The sequence below is a fragment of the Equus przewalskii genome, chromosome 5 (genome assembly GCF_037783145.1).
Source record: "Equus przewalskii isolate Varuska chromosome 5, EquPr2, whole genome shotgun sequence".
In the NCBI taxonomy this organism is placed as follows: Eukaryota; Metazoa; Chordata; class Mammalia; order Perissodactyla; family Equidae; genus Equus; species Equus przewalskii.
The window spans coordinates 71424916-71442030 of NC_091835.1; the positions used below are offsets into that span (position 1 = coordinate 71424916).

The window sequence follows — 17115 nt, forward strand, 5'->3', positions numbered from 1 at the left end:
TCCTGTTGTCTTGCTGTTATTTTTGCACCTTTTATCCCTCAAAGGACAAGGACCCTGCTTGGGTTTTGAATATAAGCCTTTATTCCAGTAAGATATTTTCTTCTGTTTTACCACTCCATCTTTTTTAGCCCTTGATCAGATTTTCCCTTGAAGCTGCATTGCAAAGTGACCTAATAGCTATAGCAAGCTGACTGTGCCCGTGGTCCTAAAGATAGGGGGTTACATTTTCTTAGGGCTCGTTTGCAAAGAGTGGGCAGGTACTTGATTGAGGGGAGGCAGGGGAAGGACACACGTGCATACACATGGAAGCAGTTGGATGTGTGTGACTGCACTTCAGGTTCCTGGGAATGTCTGTCCCCTCGTTCAAGCTAAAAACTTCAGTGTCTTAAATAACTTTTTGTTCACAGGCATCTTTTAATATTACAAGTGGGTGTGTTAAGATCTGTCCTTCTACTAAAATCCTTTAGAAAGATGTACCCGCTCCCATTTATGCATATAGTTTTAGAATGTTGGAGCTTTAAGTGATGTTCATTTAGTTAGTGAGAATAGCATAAACGGACGAAATAACTGGTCCAGAGTCCTCAGATAATGTCTGGAGCCCAAGGCTCTTACTTAACGGTGATTGCTACCCCTTCATTGACCAAGAAAACCCTCAACAGCTGGGCCTGCATGGAGTGGTTATATTTCAAGGTTTTTCACAGGGGTTACAATATGACAGTCCCCACCCCAATCAGGCACCAGGATAAAAGCAGGGACTTACACAACACCCCAGTCCTTCAGCCTGAGCCATCACATGCTTTCACAATCTCCTAACCTCCCCCTAGGCCCTAAGCCAGAGCTTGGGCAAAGAAATGGAGGGACAAAGAAATTAGTTACATTGCCACCTGAGAAACCTCCGAGGGGAGGACCCAGCCTTAGCCTCCCTCCTCCCAAGTGCAAAATGTGTAAACAGTAAATGGAAAACAAAAAAAAGTGCAGTCTAAGTGGCTCCCTTTCCTGCTCCCCTTAATTTGGGGGAAAGAGTCTAGAGAACATAGGAGGCAAGTCTGGCTTTTCTTTTGCCTGACTGCTGGCTGAACATAATGGGTGAAGTCAGAAGGGGCCGGTTTGCCCTTCCCCACAGCTCTAGGGTAGTACTTGTCCTTCGTTTCCACAGCTGCCAGTGTCCCCAGAGTTTATCAGGTGAATTGGTCAGGGGTCAGTCTCCTTGAGCCTGACTTAAGGCTGGGACAGCCCCATCTTTCTCTGTTGATTATGTGGCGCATATATATTATTTATATAAATATTTCTCTATGTACAGGAATAAGAGTGGCTTTCAGGGAGGGAGGGAGGCTGGGGGCTGCACGCCTTCGCCACTGTTGTTGTCCAGTTCAGTGCTGTCACAGTCTGAGTCCTCAGAACTGGGAGGGCCCTGTGAAGAAGAGGAGAAGTGCAGTGAGGTGAGGTCAGCATCTCTTGGTATGACAGATAGATTCTTTCAAGATCTTTCACTCAGGTCTTTTTAGTTGCCAGGAGCTTATTGATTTTTCTGCTTCCAGATTTTCAGTTGCTCAGACCCTTCTCTAAGGCAGCAGACTCCTAGTTTCCTCCCTGGCTGCAATTTAGAGCTCTCGTGCAACCAGCCCTGCTAACCATACAGGGTGCTCTAGACGGTAGGCCTCTCAGATTCCACCATGTGGATAGTTGCCCTTTGGTATGGGAAGAAACAGGCTTAGGTACGGAGTGACTTAGGGCCTAAATACCTGTTTCTGGCCTCTGCATCTGTCTGCCCAGTAGCTCTCAGATGACTGGGCATCTGCCCCTGTCCAGGACTGTTGCTTCTGTGACTCACCTGCTCTGCTCTGAGTAGGTCCTTGTGTGGGATGGGCAAGGAACTGGGCTCAGGGCCAGGAACTGCCTCTGAAGCAGGTGGGTCTAGTGGGATTTCTGAGCCCTGGGAGCACATGTCATCAGACCGCTCATCTGGCCGCTCGTCCGTGTTGGTACTGCCAACTTCAGGTGTGCCACTGGGGGAAGGTTCGCTAGCTGTGCCTTCCTCGCCATCTGATGGATTCTCTGAGCTGAAGGTAGATAGTGACTGGCGCATATTTAGGCCCTGAGGCCACCTGTATGTTGGAGAGATGGGCTACAGCTGTTGGCTCTGCACCTTGCAGCCCAGAAAGCAAAAGAATGCCATTACCTTCCGTAGTCCATCACTCACCTCTGGCTTGATGTCAGCTCTACTTCACTGTCCACCTCTCCTTCCTCCTCTTCTGATGAGATGCCACGTTTCTGCAGGAGAGACGAGTGGACTGTGGTCAAAGGTGGGAAGAGGTTATCAAGGACCCAGGAGAAGGGAACAGTTATAAAGGGTTAAGTAGGGAATGGCTTAAGATCAAGAGCCTAATATGGGAAGTGATTTATGGACTTGGACCCCAGGGAGAACAAGGAGAGGAGACGGGGAGAGCTCAGGAACTGTCCTATACTGTACCTGACTCCGGGTGACAGCAGCCCTGTACAGCAGTGCAGCTGGAGTCAAGTGCTGGGACCCAGCCCGGCTTCCTCCCCGTCCCGCTGTCCCTTCCCTTCCAGTTCCCAGGAGCCCCACACCGTCACTGGGCCCTACTGGTGGAGGAGGCTCCCCTTTGGCTCCCCCAGGTGAATCTGGGCTGGTGGAGCCAGGCGCTGAGCCTTCACTTGGGGGGGTGTCACCCCGGGCTGGAGGTGGTGAGCCAGGATCCCCAGCTCCTCCTGTGGCCCCCCGGGCCCGGGCTCCCAGTGCTGCTGACAGCAGATCTGGGGATGATGAAGACATCTTTCGTAGTAGAAGGTCATGGTGGAGCCCACGGAGGGCTGGAGGACAGGCTTCCCAGGCTGAGGGTCCCCCTCCTAGCCCCCCTGGGCTTCCTAGTCCCCCAGGTTCATGGGTTGGCACAGCTGCACGAAGGCCAGGCAGGTCCCCACAGCTGCCCTTGGCGCTGGCCTTGCGGTGACGGGTCTTGCCACGGCGACTCCGTCCTGGTGAGGGGGGGCCCTTAGGACACCCAGGAAGCCCCACCCCACTCAGGGCTGCATCTAGTTTAGGTAGCAAAGACTCAGTCTTGAGGATATCTGGCCTGGTGGAAGAGGGCAAATACAAGTTTAAGATGAACAGGTTAACCTTGGGTGGTACAAAGCACATCCCTCCCCGGCTAAAGAAGAGTCTTCCTGGCACCCTTGACTCCTTCCCCTGCCTCTCCAGCATCCCCCTTGCCATTCTTGAAACTCGGCTCTTGTGAACTCTGATCCCACCTTTTGCTGTGAGGTGACAGCTTCTGTGGGACATTTCTTTTCTTGATGAGCTTCTCCATTGTGTTCCCATGAAGGAGGCCTCGAGAAGGGTGTGACTTCAGCAGGCCTGGGCACCTCCGCTCTAAGGCTTGCTCCCTCCTGAAGCCAGACACTTTCTCAGTTGGGCATGTGGCCAGAAAGGGGGACCCAGCTCAGTAGATGTGAGTCAGGCACAGCCCGTGAAGACAGGATTTGGTGCATGAGGGCACGGATGCGTTACCTGAGCAGCTCCCGCTCCTTGAGCTCCAGCTGCAACATCAGGGCATTAAGTTCCATGTACAGGTTGTTGGCTCTCTCCAGCTTCCGTTCATAGTGCTCCCTGATGTCTAAGGCGTGTCTGAAACAGGCAGAAGGGTCCCTGTGGTGAGCTGGCTTCACATGGTACCATGATTCATCCCAGGTCCACAGTCCCTGCTGGTGATGAGGTCACTTTCCCAAACAGAGGCACACACCTGAGCTCCTCCCTCCTCCGCATCACCAGCTCCTCTTCTAGGCGGTGCAGACAGGTCCCTTCTGACTTAATTTTTTCAAAGTGCAGCTTTACCTCTTCGCGCCACTCTGCCTGGGGGTGGAGAGACAATGAGGGGTGAGGGACATCCCTTCACCTGGCAGACCTGTGGAAAGCCTCTGCAGGTGTGTGCACTGCTGCAAGTTGTGTGTGTGGGAGCAAAAGGGAGTGGGGCACAGGATTGACCAAGACCAGGTCTCAGCCCTCCAGAAGCTAAGCTGTTCCATCCTAATCAGCCCTTCTTCCCAGCCTCCCCTCAAAGGGCATCCTTATCTCTGAAAGGGAGGGAGTTGGGGTATTCATTTTCCTACCCACAGCACACCTGGGACTTAAAGTAAGTCTCCTGGGGTGTGGAGAGTACATCGGCGGAGGCGATGTCCAGATGCAGCAGGATCTGTCGGAATGATGGGCGATTTCGTGGTTTGCTATTCCTGGAGGGAATGGAGTTGGAGAGAAAGGGATTTCAGGGAGGACCGACCATAAAGGAGCTAGAGCATCCTTTTCCAAAGTGTGTCCTGCAGAATCCAATCCTAGAATGTATTCTGTGACAAAAGAATTCCCTGGTTAGCTGTCTAGGAAATAAAACACACACTACCATTAGTATATCAAAGTCCTGCAGTAAGGAAACATTTAATCCTATTTTCCAACTTGTTTGCCAAAATAAACCTCTTTCTGAGTCACTCCATTAAAAGAAACACACTGGGAAATGCTCAACAAAAGATGAGAAATCTTCAACCTTCCTTCAGGGTCTAGGTTCCAAACAAGTGTCCACGGCCCTTCCCTGCGTCCTAAGCCAGTGTACTTGAGACCCAACCGACAGCGCTCAGCGGCTGTGCCAGTGCCTCACAACTGCTTCACAGCAACCGTGTCTGGCAGACACTGCTATTCCTGTTTACAGATAAGGAAGTGGGTTCGGGGGGTACCCTTTGCCCAAGGTCACATAAAGTTTGCCTTTGAGTCTAACGCACCCCTGCAGATTATTGGTCCAACTCCTCTCAGTTCTACACTGTGGTCCTCTTGAGCCACACCCTGAAGATCAACACCTTGGGAGCTCTGGTTCCCTCTCCCTGTTTGGTATTCCGGGCCTGGATGCCTGGGTGCTAGGTGCTGGCTAGCTATCAGGAACACCCCTTTGCTTCCCAGCTTTGCCGGGCCATCCTCACCAGCACTGGCGAAGCAGGATTTTGAAGCCGTCTGGGCAACTGGAGGGCACAGGCAGATGAAGACTGTTGCTTCCCACACCCCAGATGATGGCGGAGGAATCCACGTCTTTGTAGGGAATCTCACCAGTCAGCAGTTCCCACAGCACCACACCAAAGGACCTGGGGATAAGAGGGGACATCACTTGGGAGGGGCTCCCTCCAGAGGCCTTGGTTGCCACGGACTCATCTCCCTCAAACTCAGACCCTGGAAGCCCCCTCCCTACTTGCTGGCCACCTGCTATCTCCATTCTCAGCCTGGCCCTCACCAGATGTCGACCTTCTCAGACACAGGCTCATTGCGGATCACTTCAGGGGCCATCCAGGCTACTGTCCCTGCAAAGGACATCTTGGTGCTCTTGTCACTCAGCTCCTTGGAAGTGCCAAAATCGGAGATCTTCACCACATCGTCGTACGTGATTAGCATGCTGGTAAAGAGTGTAGTCAGCTGGGGTCTGGGCCGCTCCACACACCTCATCCAGCTGCAACACCTCTGCCTTTCTGTTTTAAATTGTGTGGGACACCCAGAGGCAGGGGACTCACCACAGCCCTCCCGAGATAGGACTTTCACTTGGGAGGGGTTTCTGAGATGGCCACATGGACTTAGGACAGGGTCTGGAGCAGGGAGATGGCCACACTGACTTGGGTGGGGTCACCTGTAGGAGACCATGCACATCAGCTTCTCTCTGCTTCCTTGCTTACTCACTTGGGGGACTTGAGATCTCTATGGATAATCTTGTGCAGGTGCAGGTAGTTCATGCCACCGGCGATGCCCATGGACCAGTCAACCAGCAAGGAGGGGGTGACAGGGCGGCCAGCCCGCAGTACCTCATACAGCTGGCCCTGGGCGCAGAACTCCATGAGGATGCAATAGCAGGGAGCCTGGGTGCACACGCCCCTGGGGGCGGAACAGTAGTATGAAGGCCTCAGCCAGCCTGGCAGTCACCTGATTCACACCTGGAGCCCCCAATCCCACTCGTGCCATTTGGGCATCTCCTTTAGGAAGGGTGGGGTGGATCCCTGTTGCCCAAGTAGGTCCCGGCCCTGAACCTTACTTGAAGGTGATGATGTTGGGGTGCTTTAGCTTTCGCAGGTGCTTGATGTCAGTCTCCTTCAGGTCCCGTACTTTCTTCACAGCCACCTCCTCACCGTGGAAGCGCCCCAGGAAGACAGCGCCCTGGGCCCCTGAGCCCACCCACTGCAGGTCCAGGATTTCCTCAAAGGGGACCTCCCAAAGGTCTGTGGACAGGAGGCACAGTGCCACAAGGCTCAGAGAGAGCCACACTCAGGGCCTTGTGACAGCCAGGCTCAAGGGAAAGCATTGCGTTGCTACAGTAGTAGCCAAAATAGGCCAAGAAGACTGGCTTTGAGGGGACAGGGAAGGGAATGAATGGGAGGGCCTAAGAAAAAGCTGGGAAGTCAGTGGCTGATGGATGGATAAGGGCTAGAGCTGGGCGGGAGGGAAACGGTCATCAGGTGACTTAGATGGGGCTGTCCAACAGATCTCGGGCTCAGGGAGCCAGGGAGGGCATGGCCTACCTTCCTGCTGCTGCTTGTGCTCTGTGGAGTAGGCTTTGCCAATCATGGTCCAGACAGGGCGCAGGCAGCCGAAGAGGCCTTCCAGGAAGCCACTGCCACTCTGGCACTGCAGCCGCACCTCATCCGCTCGAACTCTGGAGGCCCGACTCTCAGGGGACCCAGTGGCTCCCCCTGGGCCCCCTGCATCCTGCTCGTGTAGCTGCAGGACACTGTTGGCAAAAGGCTCAGGGGGCGGCTCTCCACCTGGGGAGGGGCTGGGCCCGCCCCCACCCTGGCCCCCGAGCGGCACTACATCCCGAAGTACACACTGGGTAGGCGTCAGGTCCTTCTCAGGGGTGCAGTCAGAAGTGTCTGGGTCCAGCTTGCGCATGGACGCCTCGCTTAGGGTGGACACGAAACCCCCAAAGGAAGGGGAGGGTGTGCGGGTCTCATGGAGGCAGGCCATGGCCTCTGGGCCCCGGTGTGGTGGTGAAGGGTGGGCCCTGTGGGAACAAAGGAGGAAGGGACTGTCAAAGCCACAGGTGCACCAGCTCAGAATGCTCACCTGAGAGGCAGAGGCACGGACTGGGGAGCTGGGCTCACAACAGCCCTACTGGAAATAACACTTGAGCCTCTCCCTCAGGTACCCATCCCCATGCCTGTTTCACCTGGGACCCATCTTAGGAAACCTGATACTCAGGCTTCCTCTCGAGCATCTAGTAATAACAAGTCTTCCTTGCTTGGGTATACAGGTAACATACCTGAGTATCATTCTCAGCTAGACACAGGTAACAGCTCCACTCAATATACACAGGTGAAATATGTCTGGGACTCAAGTATTATGGTAACAGAATCGCTCCCTTCTTCCCGTAAGATTACTGTAATTCCCCTCTGGAGCACAACTTTCTTTCATTTAAGGCGCACACGCACACACAGATGTCATATAAGGGTCTCTGAGATATACACTTTTTGAGTCTCAACCTTAGGCACACAATAGTAACACACTTAAGGCTCCCTCACACTGAAACACACACAGGTAACATTGGTGATAGTGTCCCTCAGGCACTCTCAGATGACATTCCTGGGCCTCCTGCATATGGGTGATGCACCCCGGGCCTCACCCTCGTGAACTTACACGTGACACAGCCGAGGCCCTCCTAGGGACACTAAAGGCAGGTAAGAGCCATCCTAAGGCACACTCAGGGCTCACACCTGGGGTCTCCCTTGAGGCTGCTCACAGGTATACACCTGGGCCTCTCTGAGTTAAGGATGTAACCAATCAGCTCCACTGTCCCCAGCACAGTTGGGGGAAAAGGCGGAACCATCCTCTGGGGATGCAGAAGCTGTCAGGACAAGCTGCAGCCAGCTGCTTCATCCCCCGTGGGGCTCCCATTAGTCCAGCTGCTCCCCCAGGGGACAGTTAGAGAAGGCCCTGTTTCCTCTCCTCTTTCTCCATTGCCCCGTCCCCAGCTCCCTAAACCAAGAGCCAGCCTTCCAGACAATGGAGATTTGTCCCAGTTCATAGCTGGGTGCTATTTAAAAAGCAACCATTCAAAAATCTGAATCCTAGCCTTGCCTCTGCCAAGCCTTAGTGGTTGCATGACCTCAGGCAACCTGTTGGAGCCTCAGTTTCTCCAGCTGCACAAAGGGATAAACTAGCTATCACACAGGCAGAGCAAATCCTTCAAACTACACCAAACATCCAGAGCTCGACACCAGGAGTCATTCCGGTCTCCCAGCTCCCTCCACAGCTAGTCAGTTACCAAACCCTGAGATGTGAGGATTCCTGATGACAGCGATGCTCTAATCGTTCCTCGTAGTAGGCTCCTTCCTGAGTTCCTGCATCAGAGCCTCTGAATCACATCGGGAGAGGCGTGGCCTGAATCTACACATAGGAAGGGCTCACTGGACGGTGACACAGATAGACGTGGAGGTTTGGCACCTCTGAGGGTCTCAGCTCTCGCAGCACTTAACTTCCAGGCCTCCCAGAGACTGTTCAGTGGGTGCCGGTGGGCTTCCTCTGCATATCAGACGAGCACCTCAGGAGATTCTGATTATGCCTGGCACATCTGGAAAGCTCTACCCCAACGTGTTCCAGCCTCTCTTCTTTAGTCCCAGTTACTGCCTTAATCCAGGCCTCATTAGCCGTGTCACCTGGCCCAGGACGACTGCCTCTTAAGTGGTCTCCAAGTTCTTCCAAGGCCCCCCACGCCATTTTCCACCAGCCTTTGGAAGGATCTTTCTAAAACGCGAATTGGCCGGCACCCGCTCTTCTGCTTCAGACCCTTCAGTAGCTCCCACTGCCCTGCCCCCACCCTAGCCTCCTCTCTCACTGCTGTTGGTACCCAGGCCATACAGAACTGAGCTTGACACCAAGCTCCAGCAGGCTGTGTGCCTGGGCACCTAACAAGAATGGCTAACCAACTCTTAATGGAAGGCTTACTATGTATGTTAGCCTCTGTTTTGGCGCCTTAGCTCATTCAATCCTCAAAAAGAAACTCGAAGGGAGGCATTCTTAGCCCCCATTTGACAGAGGTATTAAGTAACCTGCCCAAGGTGTCTTTCTAGGAAGAGGCTCCAGCTCGGCCCCAGGCCTGCTCTACCTGGAAGGCGCTGCTCAAGCCCCATCCCTTGTCCTCCAAGTCTCACTTCATCTTGGAAGCCCTTCCCGCTGCTCTGGGTTAATGTCCCTTCCGGGCTGGCATAGCCCCTGTGCTTCCTCGAGCATGGCTCCGATTATCCTGGACGCACAGTGTGGTCGGGCGTCCGGCTCCTCTGAGAGCGACCACTTCGCACGGGATCCCAGGGCTTCCAAGAGCACATGGCGCCGCGCAGGCCGACGCTCAGTCAGGTGGACCCACTGCTCTACCCGCCCCGGGGGGTCGTCTTAAGGCCCACACTACACTAGGTCTGCTTTAGCTTCCTCGATGCTGAGAACAAGCCAGCGAAGCAGGTATGATGGTTGGTCCCTTTATGTTCTTGAGAGAACGGAGGTTCAGAGACCTGAAGTCACAGGTCCAGTCTCTGAATCCCCAACACATCCCACGAGATACCGGCGGCTTCAAGAGGTTGGATGTAGATTGTAATGCAAATAACAATCACAGGCCAAGCAACGTGCCAATACGCCGGGGAATTTTCCCTGGAGGACCCCAGGACTTTCGCCTGCGCCCCCCAAGCAGAGGCTTCCCTTGTGAACCACTGCGAACGACGAGCCGGCAGAGGGATGCGGGACCGGGGCGCTCGGGGAAGCCCTCTAAAAGCCCAAAGAAAGGCCATTGAAAGCGGAGAGGAAGGGGTTACGGCCCCGGCGCCCCCTCCCCCTTCCCGACCTCCTTCCCGGCCGTCACGTGGCGCGGGGCTGGGGGCGGGGCGGGGGCCCGGCGGCGGGAGGAGGGGGTCAGGGTGGGGAAGGGGAGAGGACTCAGCGGGTTGGGGGAAGCGCTGCGGCGTAACCATGACGACTGGGCCCAGGCGGCGCGTGAAGTCACCGGGACAAGATTAGCCCAGGGTCACGTGAGCGCGACGGCGGGGGTGGGGCTGCGCCTGGGCCCCGCCCCTGACCTGGGCTGGCCCATGTGCTGGTGGCCAGGATGGGTGCGGGGGCCGCAGGCGTGGACCCCTGAGCCCAGTAATCGGCCGCATCTGTGCTCCGCTCCTTCCCCTACCGCCCTCGACCCCGCACGCAGACAGATCTTCAGCGGGGAGCCCAGGGGAGGGAGAGCGATCGGTGTTGGAGAGAAGGGATTGGGGTTGGCATTGGGAGTGCAGTATCACAGAGAAAGCAGGAGTGAGGAGGTGGGGAGACTGGACACAGAAAGGGCGACAGGCACATCCAGAGAAGGAGGGATGAGCTGAGAGATACACAGACCGAAACAGCGTGCAGCGCAGGGAGAGTCAAACCTGAGAAGGATGGATTGAAAAACTGATTTTGAAAAGCAGAGAAAGGAGATGGAAAAGGGCTGAACAACACGGAGATCGTCTGTGCCCTCCCCAGTTCCTTTTCTCTTTAGAAGCTGAGCCTTGGTAGGCACAACACCTGGCTTTTTAAAGGAATTTTTCAGCCTTCATCTGGTGTTTGGCAACTAGGAGTTTTAGGCACAGAGAGGGTGACGTGCTCAGAGACACTTGCAGCGGAACCTCCCTCCAGGTCACCAGGCTTTCCCAGAGGGCCCTCTGGTATCCAGGGCTAGCAGCTGGAGAGAGAAGCCATTCCACCTGTTTGTCTTTTAGGGCAGTGGGAGTAGCTGAGGAAGTAGGAGATGGGACCAAAGGAAAGGAAGGGAGTCTAGCCAGGCTCAGTCCACTCCCACCCTGTTCTCAGGCTAATGACAACTCTTCCAGATTGACCTGAAGGGGTGGGGGTGGGGGGGGAAGCTGAGGCCCCAGGGAGCTATAGTAAACTGGAGATTCCTCTCTCCTCAAATACAGTCCCCTTTCTGCTTCCTTTATCTCTGACCCGCCAGCTGTGTCCCACTGCCCCCCAGCTGGGACTTGGCGCCAGAGCTTTGGGGGGACAGCATGGCTAGGAGCCCCTGGCCCAGACATTCGGTCACCCTGGGGGAGGGGAGCTGTCTCCCTGGCCATCAATTATGCAGAGCATGGGGGAAGGGCAGGGATATGACAGGAGAGCATGGGTATCTCTGTCAGTCATTCTGTCAACCATATCTACCAAGTGCTTACTGTGCAGAACTGTGCTTCAGATTGGGTGAGGGGACAGGGTGGTCCCTCAGCTGTCCATCTTCCAAGGGAAGAGGCTCTCTGGACACCCTGGGAGGCCCTAATGCAGTTTCAGCTACCAGATTCTCTGTTTTGCTGGTCCTTTCCCAGAGCGCCCCTTTGGCAGGCAGTGGGGGCAGGGAGTATTCCCCTTTATTCCTCCTCCTAGGTTTTCCTGCCTGAGATGCTGGAGGCCTGTGGCAAGGGAACCCTTTGAATTCTTTCTTGCTCCCTCTGGTCTAATGGCAGAATCTCAATGCCAAGCTGCTTGTCTGGCTGTCTTGGGAGCTTAGGCGCGAGGCCAGACCATCTGTCTAAATCTTGGGCCCTCACACTGAGCCCCTACCACTGTCCTGGACCTCATTTTGTCCTCAGGAAAAGGAGGAAGATTTACCTTCTCTCTCGAGGCGGTGTGGGAAGGGAGGTCTTTACAGGGAAAGGAGACCCAAGACTTTGGAACGCTGGTTCCGCCCCTGCAGGCTCTGTGAGCCTGAGAGGAGAAAGGACTTGACCACTCAGGTTGGGTCTCCTGGCGACTTGGCTGCAGCCTTTTGTGGTTTTGCTTCTTACAGGATCCATGGTCCTGGCCCCAAGGTTCTTCTCGATGGAAAGAACTAAGCTTTGCTCAGTGCCCTCATGAGGGGGAAATGCCTTCCCCTGAGAACCTGGGGACAACTGGAGATAGCCCCTAATTCCAGGTCCCCAGCCTCCCAGAGGTCAATCGCTGAGACCCCGGCCACCACCCCCTCTTCTCCCAGTAGAGTGGGCAGTGAGGGGCTGGGGACAGGGGAGCAGGACTATTTAGGAACAAAGGGCCAGCTTTGCATTGGGAATGAAGCTCAGCTTTGCACGCTTTAGTCTAAGGAAGGGAGCCTCTCCAAGCCTCCCGTCTCGGGTGGGGAGGGTTGGGAAGGGACGCAGGGAATGCGTGAGCACAGGGCCTGGCTCCTGGTTTTGTCTTCCTGGTTGGCTGGACACCAGGCCTTTCTTTGTGGGTTCTGGAGAGGCCATCTCTTCTATCTGACCAGAAAAAGGGAGACTTGGTCTCCGACCTTCTGTTTGCCCAGGACAAATCTCGATTTCCGGTTCCAGGGGAACTGGGTCACAATGGCAGTGGTGTGCTAGAGCCCCCGAAGTCATTCCTCTACAGATCCTCAGCCCTTCCTCTGCCATCCTGCCCCTCTGACCTGAGGGAGAAGGTCTAATTCTCTGGACCCCGTCCTTCCTTCGGGTCCCCCTGGTCAACGTGGCCCCAGATCATCCCTCAGCCCTACCCATTAAGGGCTGAGGGGGAGGGGAGGGTAGGAGGGAGCTGTGAGGGGCCACAGGATTGCCCTCCTACTAGGACCTCAGGTAGACCTGGAAGAAGTTCAGCGTATTTGAACGAACAGTTCTTTTCTTTCTTTCTTTCTTTTTTTTTTTTTTTTGAGGAAGATTAGTCCTGAGCTAACTACTGCCAATCGTCCTCTTTTTGCGGAGGAAGACTGGCCCTGAGCTAACATCCATGCCCATCTTTCTCCACTCCATACGTGGGACGCCTACCACAGCATGGCTTTTGCCAAGCAGTGCCATGTCTGCACCCGGGATCTGAACCAGCGAACCCCGGGCCGCCAAGAAATGGAATGTGCGAACTTAACTGCTGCACCACCAGGCCGGCCCTGAACAAATAGTTCTTGAGCTGGATGTGCCTTTAAAAAGATCTGGAAGAGGGCTGGCCCTGTGGCTGAGTGGTTAAGTTCGCGCGCTCCGTTTCGACGGCCCAGGGTTTTGCCAGTTCGAATCCTGGACGCAGATATGGCACCGCTCGTCAGGCCACAGTGAGGCGGCGTCCCACATGCCACAACTAGAAGGACCCACAATTAAAAATACACAACTATGTAGTGGGGGGCTTTGGGAGAAAAAGGAAAAATAAAATCTTAAAAACAAAAAAGATCTAGAAGGACAGATACCAAAGTGTAACAGTTTCTAGGAAGGTGGAATTGTGGGGGTTTTTATTTTCTTGTGGCTGATCCATATTTCTAATACTTCAGTAATAACTTTGAGTTGCTTTTAAAATAATAAAACATGTATTTTATTTTATTTTTTTTATTTTTTGAGGAAGATTAGCCCTGAGCTAACATCTGCTACCAATCCTCCTTTTTTTGCTGAGGAAGACTGGCCCTGAGCTAACATCCGTGCCCATCTTCCTCTACTTTATATGTGGGACGCCTGCCACAGCTTGGCTTGCCAAGTGTTGCCATGTCCACACCGGGGATCTGAACCGGCGAACCCCAGGCCACCAAAGCAGAACGTGTGCACTTAACCGCTGTGCCACCCCAAAAAGCATCTATTTTAACCTGAGGGGCCGGCCCTGTGGCCGAGTGGTTAAGTTCACGTGCTCCACTTCCGTGGCCCAGGGTTTTGCTGGTTCGGATCCTGGGCGCAGACATGGCACCACTCATCAGGCCACGCTGAGGTGGCGTCCCACACAGCATAACCAGAGGCCCTCACAGCTAGAATATACAACCATGTATTGGGGGGCTTGGGGGAGAAGAAGAGGAAAAAACAAGATTGGCAACAGTTGTTAGCTCAGGCGCCAATCTTTAAAAAATAAATGAATAAATAGAAAAAGAGGAAATAAAAATTACAGAGAGCCCATCCATTCCTGTCACCTAGCTTGGGACAGTGTGCTACACAGGGAGGCTGGATGGCCTGAGACTCAGAGACGCGTGGGGCGGTCTGGTCTCTGCTTCTGATCAGTTGGGCGTCCTGGAGAATGAGACATCTTAACAAACCTCAGTTTCTTCATCTCTAAATGGGGACAGTGGTACTTATGTCATACGGTGGGAACACAGCATATAACGTGGTGGGGAAGAACAGAGGTTCTGGGTCAGGCAGACCTGGGTTCAGATCCTAAGCTCTTGCCACATACTGATTTTTTCACTTCGAACAGATTACTTAACTTTTTTTTTCTCCTGCTTTTTCTCCCCAAACCCCCCCCCCCCAGTACATAGTTGTATATTTTAGTTGTGGGTCCTTCTAGTTGTGGCATGTGGGACGCCACCTCACTGTGGCCTGATGAGCAGTGCCATGTCCGTGCCCAGGATCCGAACCGGTGAAACCCTGGGCCGCTGAAGCGGAGCGCGCGCGCATTTAACCACTCGGCCACGGGGCTGGCCCTACTTAACTTCTTTAAGTTTCAGTTTCTCATCCCTAAAATAGAGACGATGACAACACTACCTAACTCTTGTCTTGTTATGAGCATTACTGAGATAATCCAAGTTAAGTTCTTGGCCCCAGAGCTGGCGCCCAGTAAGCTCGCTACAAACATCAGCCACGTGGCAAGTGCCTAACAAGCAGTAGTAGGTTTTTTTTATAAATGTGATTCCTATCCCTCTTGCCCTTTTCCTCCTCCGCAAAGCAAGAGGCATAGGGAGGGTACAGGTGGAAGGGGAGGTGGACCACATGAGGGATAAAAAGGAGAACAAAGGAAGAAGGAACCAAGGACAATGGCTCTTTACCCCGGATGGTCCTTACTCTCCTCTGGAATAGTGTCCCTCCCTGCTCATCACTGTCCCCAACACGCATGTGACCCTAGTCCTTCTGGGAGCCAATAAAGCAGAGGGACCAGTCTCCGTGGCCAACCCCTCAGGAAGCCCCTATGTCCCCTGCGGGCACCACCTCCACACTCTCCTCCTCCTGCCCAGCAGGGCCCCCTGAAGGGTCGATTCCCTAACCCCTTCCTTCTCCCAGCCCAGGCAGGGCAGAGGCAGGACTGCACATGACGGGCCGGTAGGTGAGTCCAGGCTGGTGGGCACTAGAATTTAGGGTCGTCTTCCTGGCGAAGCCAGACTCCCACATCTTCACCACCGAGGGAGGACTGGGGAACAGCAGTTGGTTTTTAGAGGGGTTCTGCCCCCCTCAGCTATAAGGACACCCAGGAAGTCCTGAGCCACTTCCTTACTTAAACTTCTTGCCTCCTCTGCCCGTAACAAGGTTTCATTAGGGGATGGATATTTACTTGTGCATTGTCACATGTGCTGGAGTTGGGGTATCACACCATTGGTCTTCCCAGCATCGCCCCAGTCCCCACTGCGAGTGAACAGATGAGTGGCAGGCTTGAGAGGGCAGACGTTCTGTCCCACTCTTAAGTGTGAGATAGGAGAGAGCGGGCCCTGAAGCTCAGAGGAACTTCGGTGTCTGGACAGGAAGGCCCAGGGCACACTTGGGCCTTTTCCTTCCTGAATCCCTTCCGCCCGCCTTCCCTTGGTGTGACCCTCTGGCTGAAAATCAGAGCGCCCAGAGCCATGGAGTCCAGCCTGTGAGTTGGAAGGGAAATGGGGTTTAGAGGAAGGTGCTGACTGTGGCACAGAAGGCCTCACATGCACTCCCTTCTGGTTGAGGGCCACTCACTAACTCTCCCCCCAAGAGGGAGCAGGTAATGGAGCTAAAAGGCACGACTCCTCCCTCAATTCTAAGGGACACCCCACTATTTTCTTCCACAGTCTGTAGAGCCTCTGACCCCTTCTCTTCCCTCCCCTGAGCCAAGGCCATGGTTATCAGGAGTCCTAACTCTGGGGATAGGATTCTTACTTATTTTTAAGCCAAGGAGTTTGAGGAGTGTGTGGGGAAAAGGGAGGAGGTCCATGAAAGGCCTGGCCTGGGGAAATGGGTTAGGGGAGCCAGAGGAGATGGAGAGAGCAAGGGGGAGAAAGCCCCATATGAATGGGGGAGGGGAGGATGCAACAGCTGGATGGAGAAGGTGAATGCCACAGCTGGAGATGACTGGGGGCATCACAGCGGGAAGGGGGAACCATCACCTGGCTATCCCAGAACAGGTGCTCTTGCCCTATAATCCTCGGGGGAGGGGGGGGAGGGTTGAGGGGGATGGTGGACACATCAGGCCTTGTCCTTCCTTTCCTTCCCTGAGGGGCCGAAACTCTTTCTCCTCCTTCCCTCTCCCCCTTCTTGAGGATGAGTGGGAGGAGAGGAGGGTGTTCTCTTGCCCACTGTCCTTTAAGTCTGTCCCCCAGCCATCCCCCCACCCCCACCCCATACAGTCCTTCTCATCTCTGGAGGCCCTTCGCCTCCAAGCTGGGCCGCGGCGTCCCTCGGCTCCGTTCCCCTCCTTCCCATGCCCACAGACGTCGGGTCCAGGTCCCCAGTTCCTCCATCCCCACAGCCTCAGCATCCCCGCGCCACCCTCCCCCACCCCGCCACATCTGCATCCCGACCCTCCCTCCGCACCCGGATCCCAGGACCCGAACCCATCCCTGCCCCTCACCCCCCACAACTCGGCCCGGCTCTCACCTCGGGGGCTCCGCGGCCGCAGCACAAAAGGCGGCGCTGCTGCAGCTCCGCTCCGGATGCTGCTCCCGCCTCCTCCTCCTTCTCCTCCTCCTTCCCTCCTCCCCCCGCTGCCCTCGACCGGACCCGGGGCGCTGTCACGGGCGATGCTCGTGCGGTGTCCAGGTGTACGGGTGTCAGCCCCAGCTTTCTCCCCCCACCCCCCGACCCCTAGCCCCGTCCTCACTAGGCTTGAACTCCCGCTCCTTCCAAGGCCCCCGCCCCTGGCCCCCCGGGACGGACACGCCCTGAGCGGGGGATGCTGCGCTGGAGCCGCCGGCCTCTTAAAGGAGCCCGCTGCTGCCATCCGGCGCGCTCCAGGCTCGTCCCTGGCCCGCCTGGGCCCTCACCTCCCTGTTGGCGGTGTCCTATGGCAGTCCCACCTCGGGCCTTATGCTAACTCCGTAGGAGCCCCCTATTACCGGTCTTATAAACTCCCTCCTTTACCCTGAGACAGCAGCCCCTCAGATGGGATCCCCCCAGCGCTCTAGCATTGCTCTCCCTGTCATACAGACCTTGCCAGCTTTCTTTCCCCTAATT

General features: G+C 55.1%; 1 protein-coding gene across 3 annotated transcripts; it reads right to left on the reverse strand.

The window, feature by feature from the left end:
- Positions 1-58: 58 nt before the first annotated feature.
- MAP3K12 (mitogen-activated protein kinase kinase kinase 12) lies at positions 59-16944 on the reverse strand. 3 transcript variants are annotated; one of them, XM_070621477.1, is made up of 15 exons: positions 16540-16801; positions 6864-7037; positions 6556-6764; positions 6072-6255; positions 5723-5914; positions 5286-5444; positions 4981-5139; positions 4140-4248; positions 3762-3871; positions 3530-3646; positions 3271-3408; positions 2471-3095; positions 2201-2271; positions 1832-2105; positions 59-1411 (listed from the first exon to the last, which is right to left on the reverse strand). In XM_070621477.1, exons 2-15 carry the CDS (start codon positions 6998-7000, stop codon positions 1316-1318), a joined length of 2580 nt encoding a protein of 859 aa, XP_070477578.1. In that variant the 5' UTR covers positions 7001-7037; positions 16540-16801; the 3' UTR covers positions 59-1315. The 3 variants fall into 3 exon arrangements, with proteins under 3 accessions (XP_070477578.1, XP_070477576.1, XP_070477577.1); XM_070621475.1 differs by having other exon boundaries at positions 6556-7037; positions 16540-16944; XM_070621476.1 differs by lacking the exon at positions 16540-16801 and adding an exon at positions 9138-9855 and having other exon boundaries at positions 6556-7037.
- Positions 16945-17115: the final 171 nt, after the last annotated feature.

What these genes read in the sequence shown, in the direction of transcription:
- MAP3K12 (XM_070621475.1), bottom strand. Translation starts at nt 7,000, where the DNA reads ATGGCCTGCCTCCATGAGACCCGCACACCCTCCCCTTCCTTTGGGGGT. An exon ending in CGGAGGAGGGAGGAGCTCAG is followed by an intron (nt 3,647 to 3,761) that starts GTGTGTGCCTCT and finishes TGCCTGTTTCAG; the next exon opens with ACACGCCTTAGACATCAGGG. An exon ending in CTGCTGTCACCCGGAGTCAG is followed by an intron (nt 2,272 to 2,470) that starts GTACAGTATAGG and finishes TCTCTCCTGCAG; the next exon opens with AAACGTGGCATCTCATCAGA.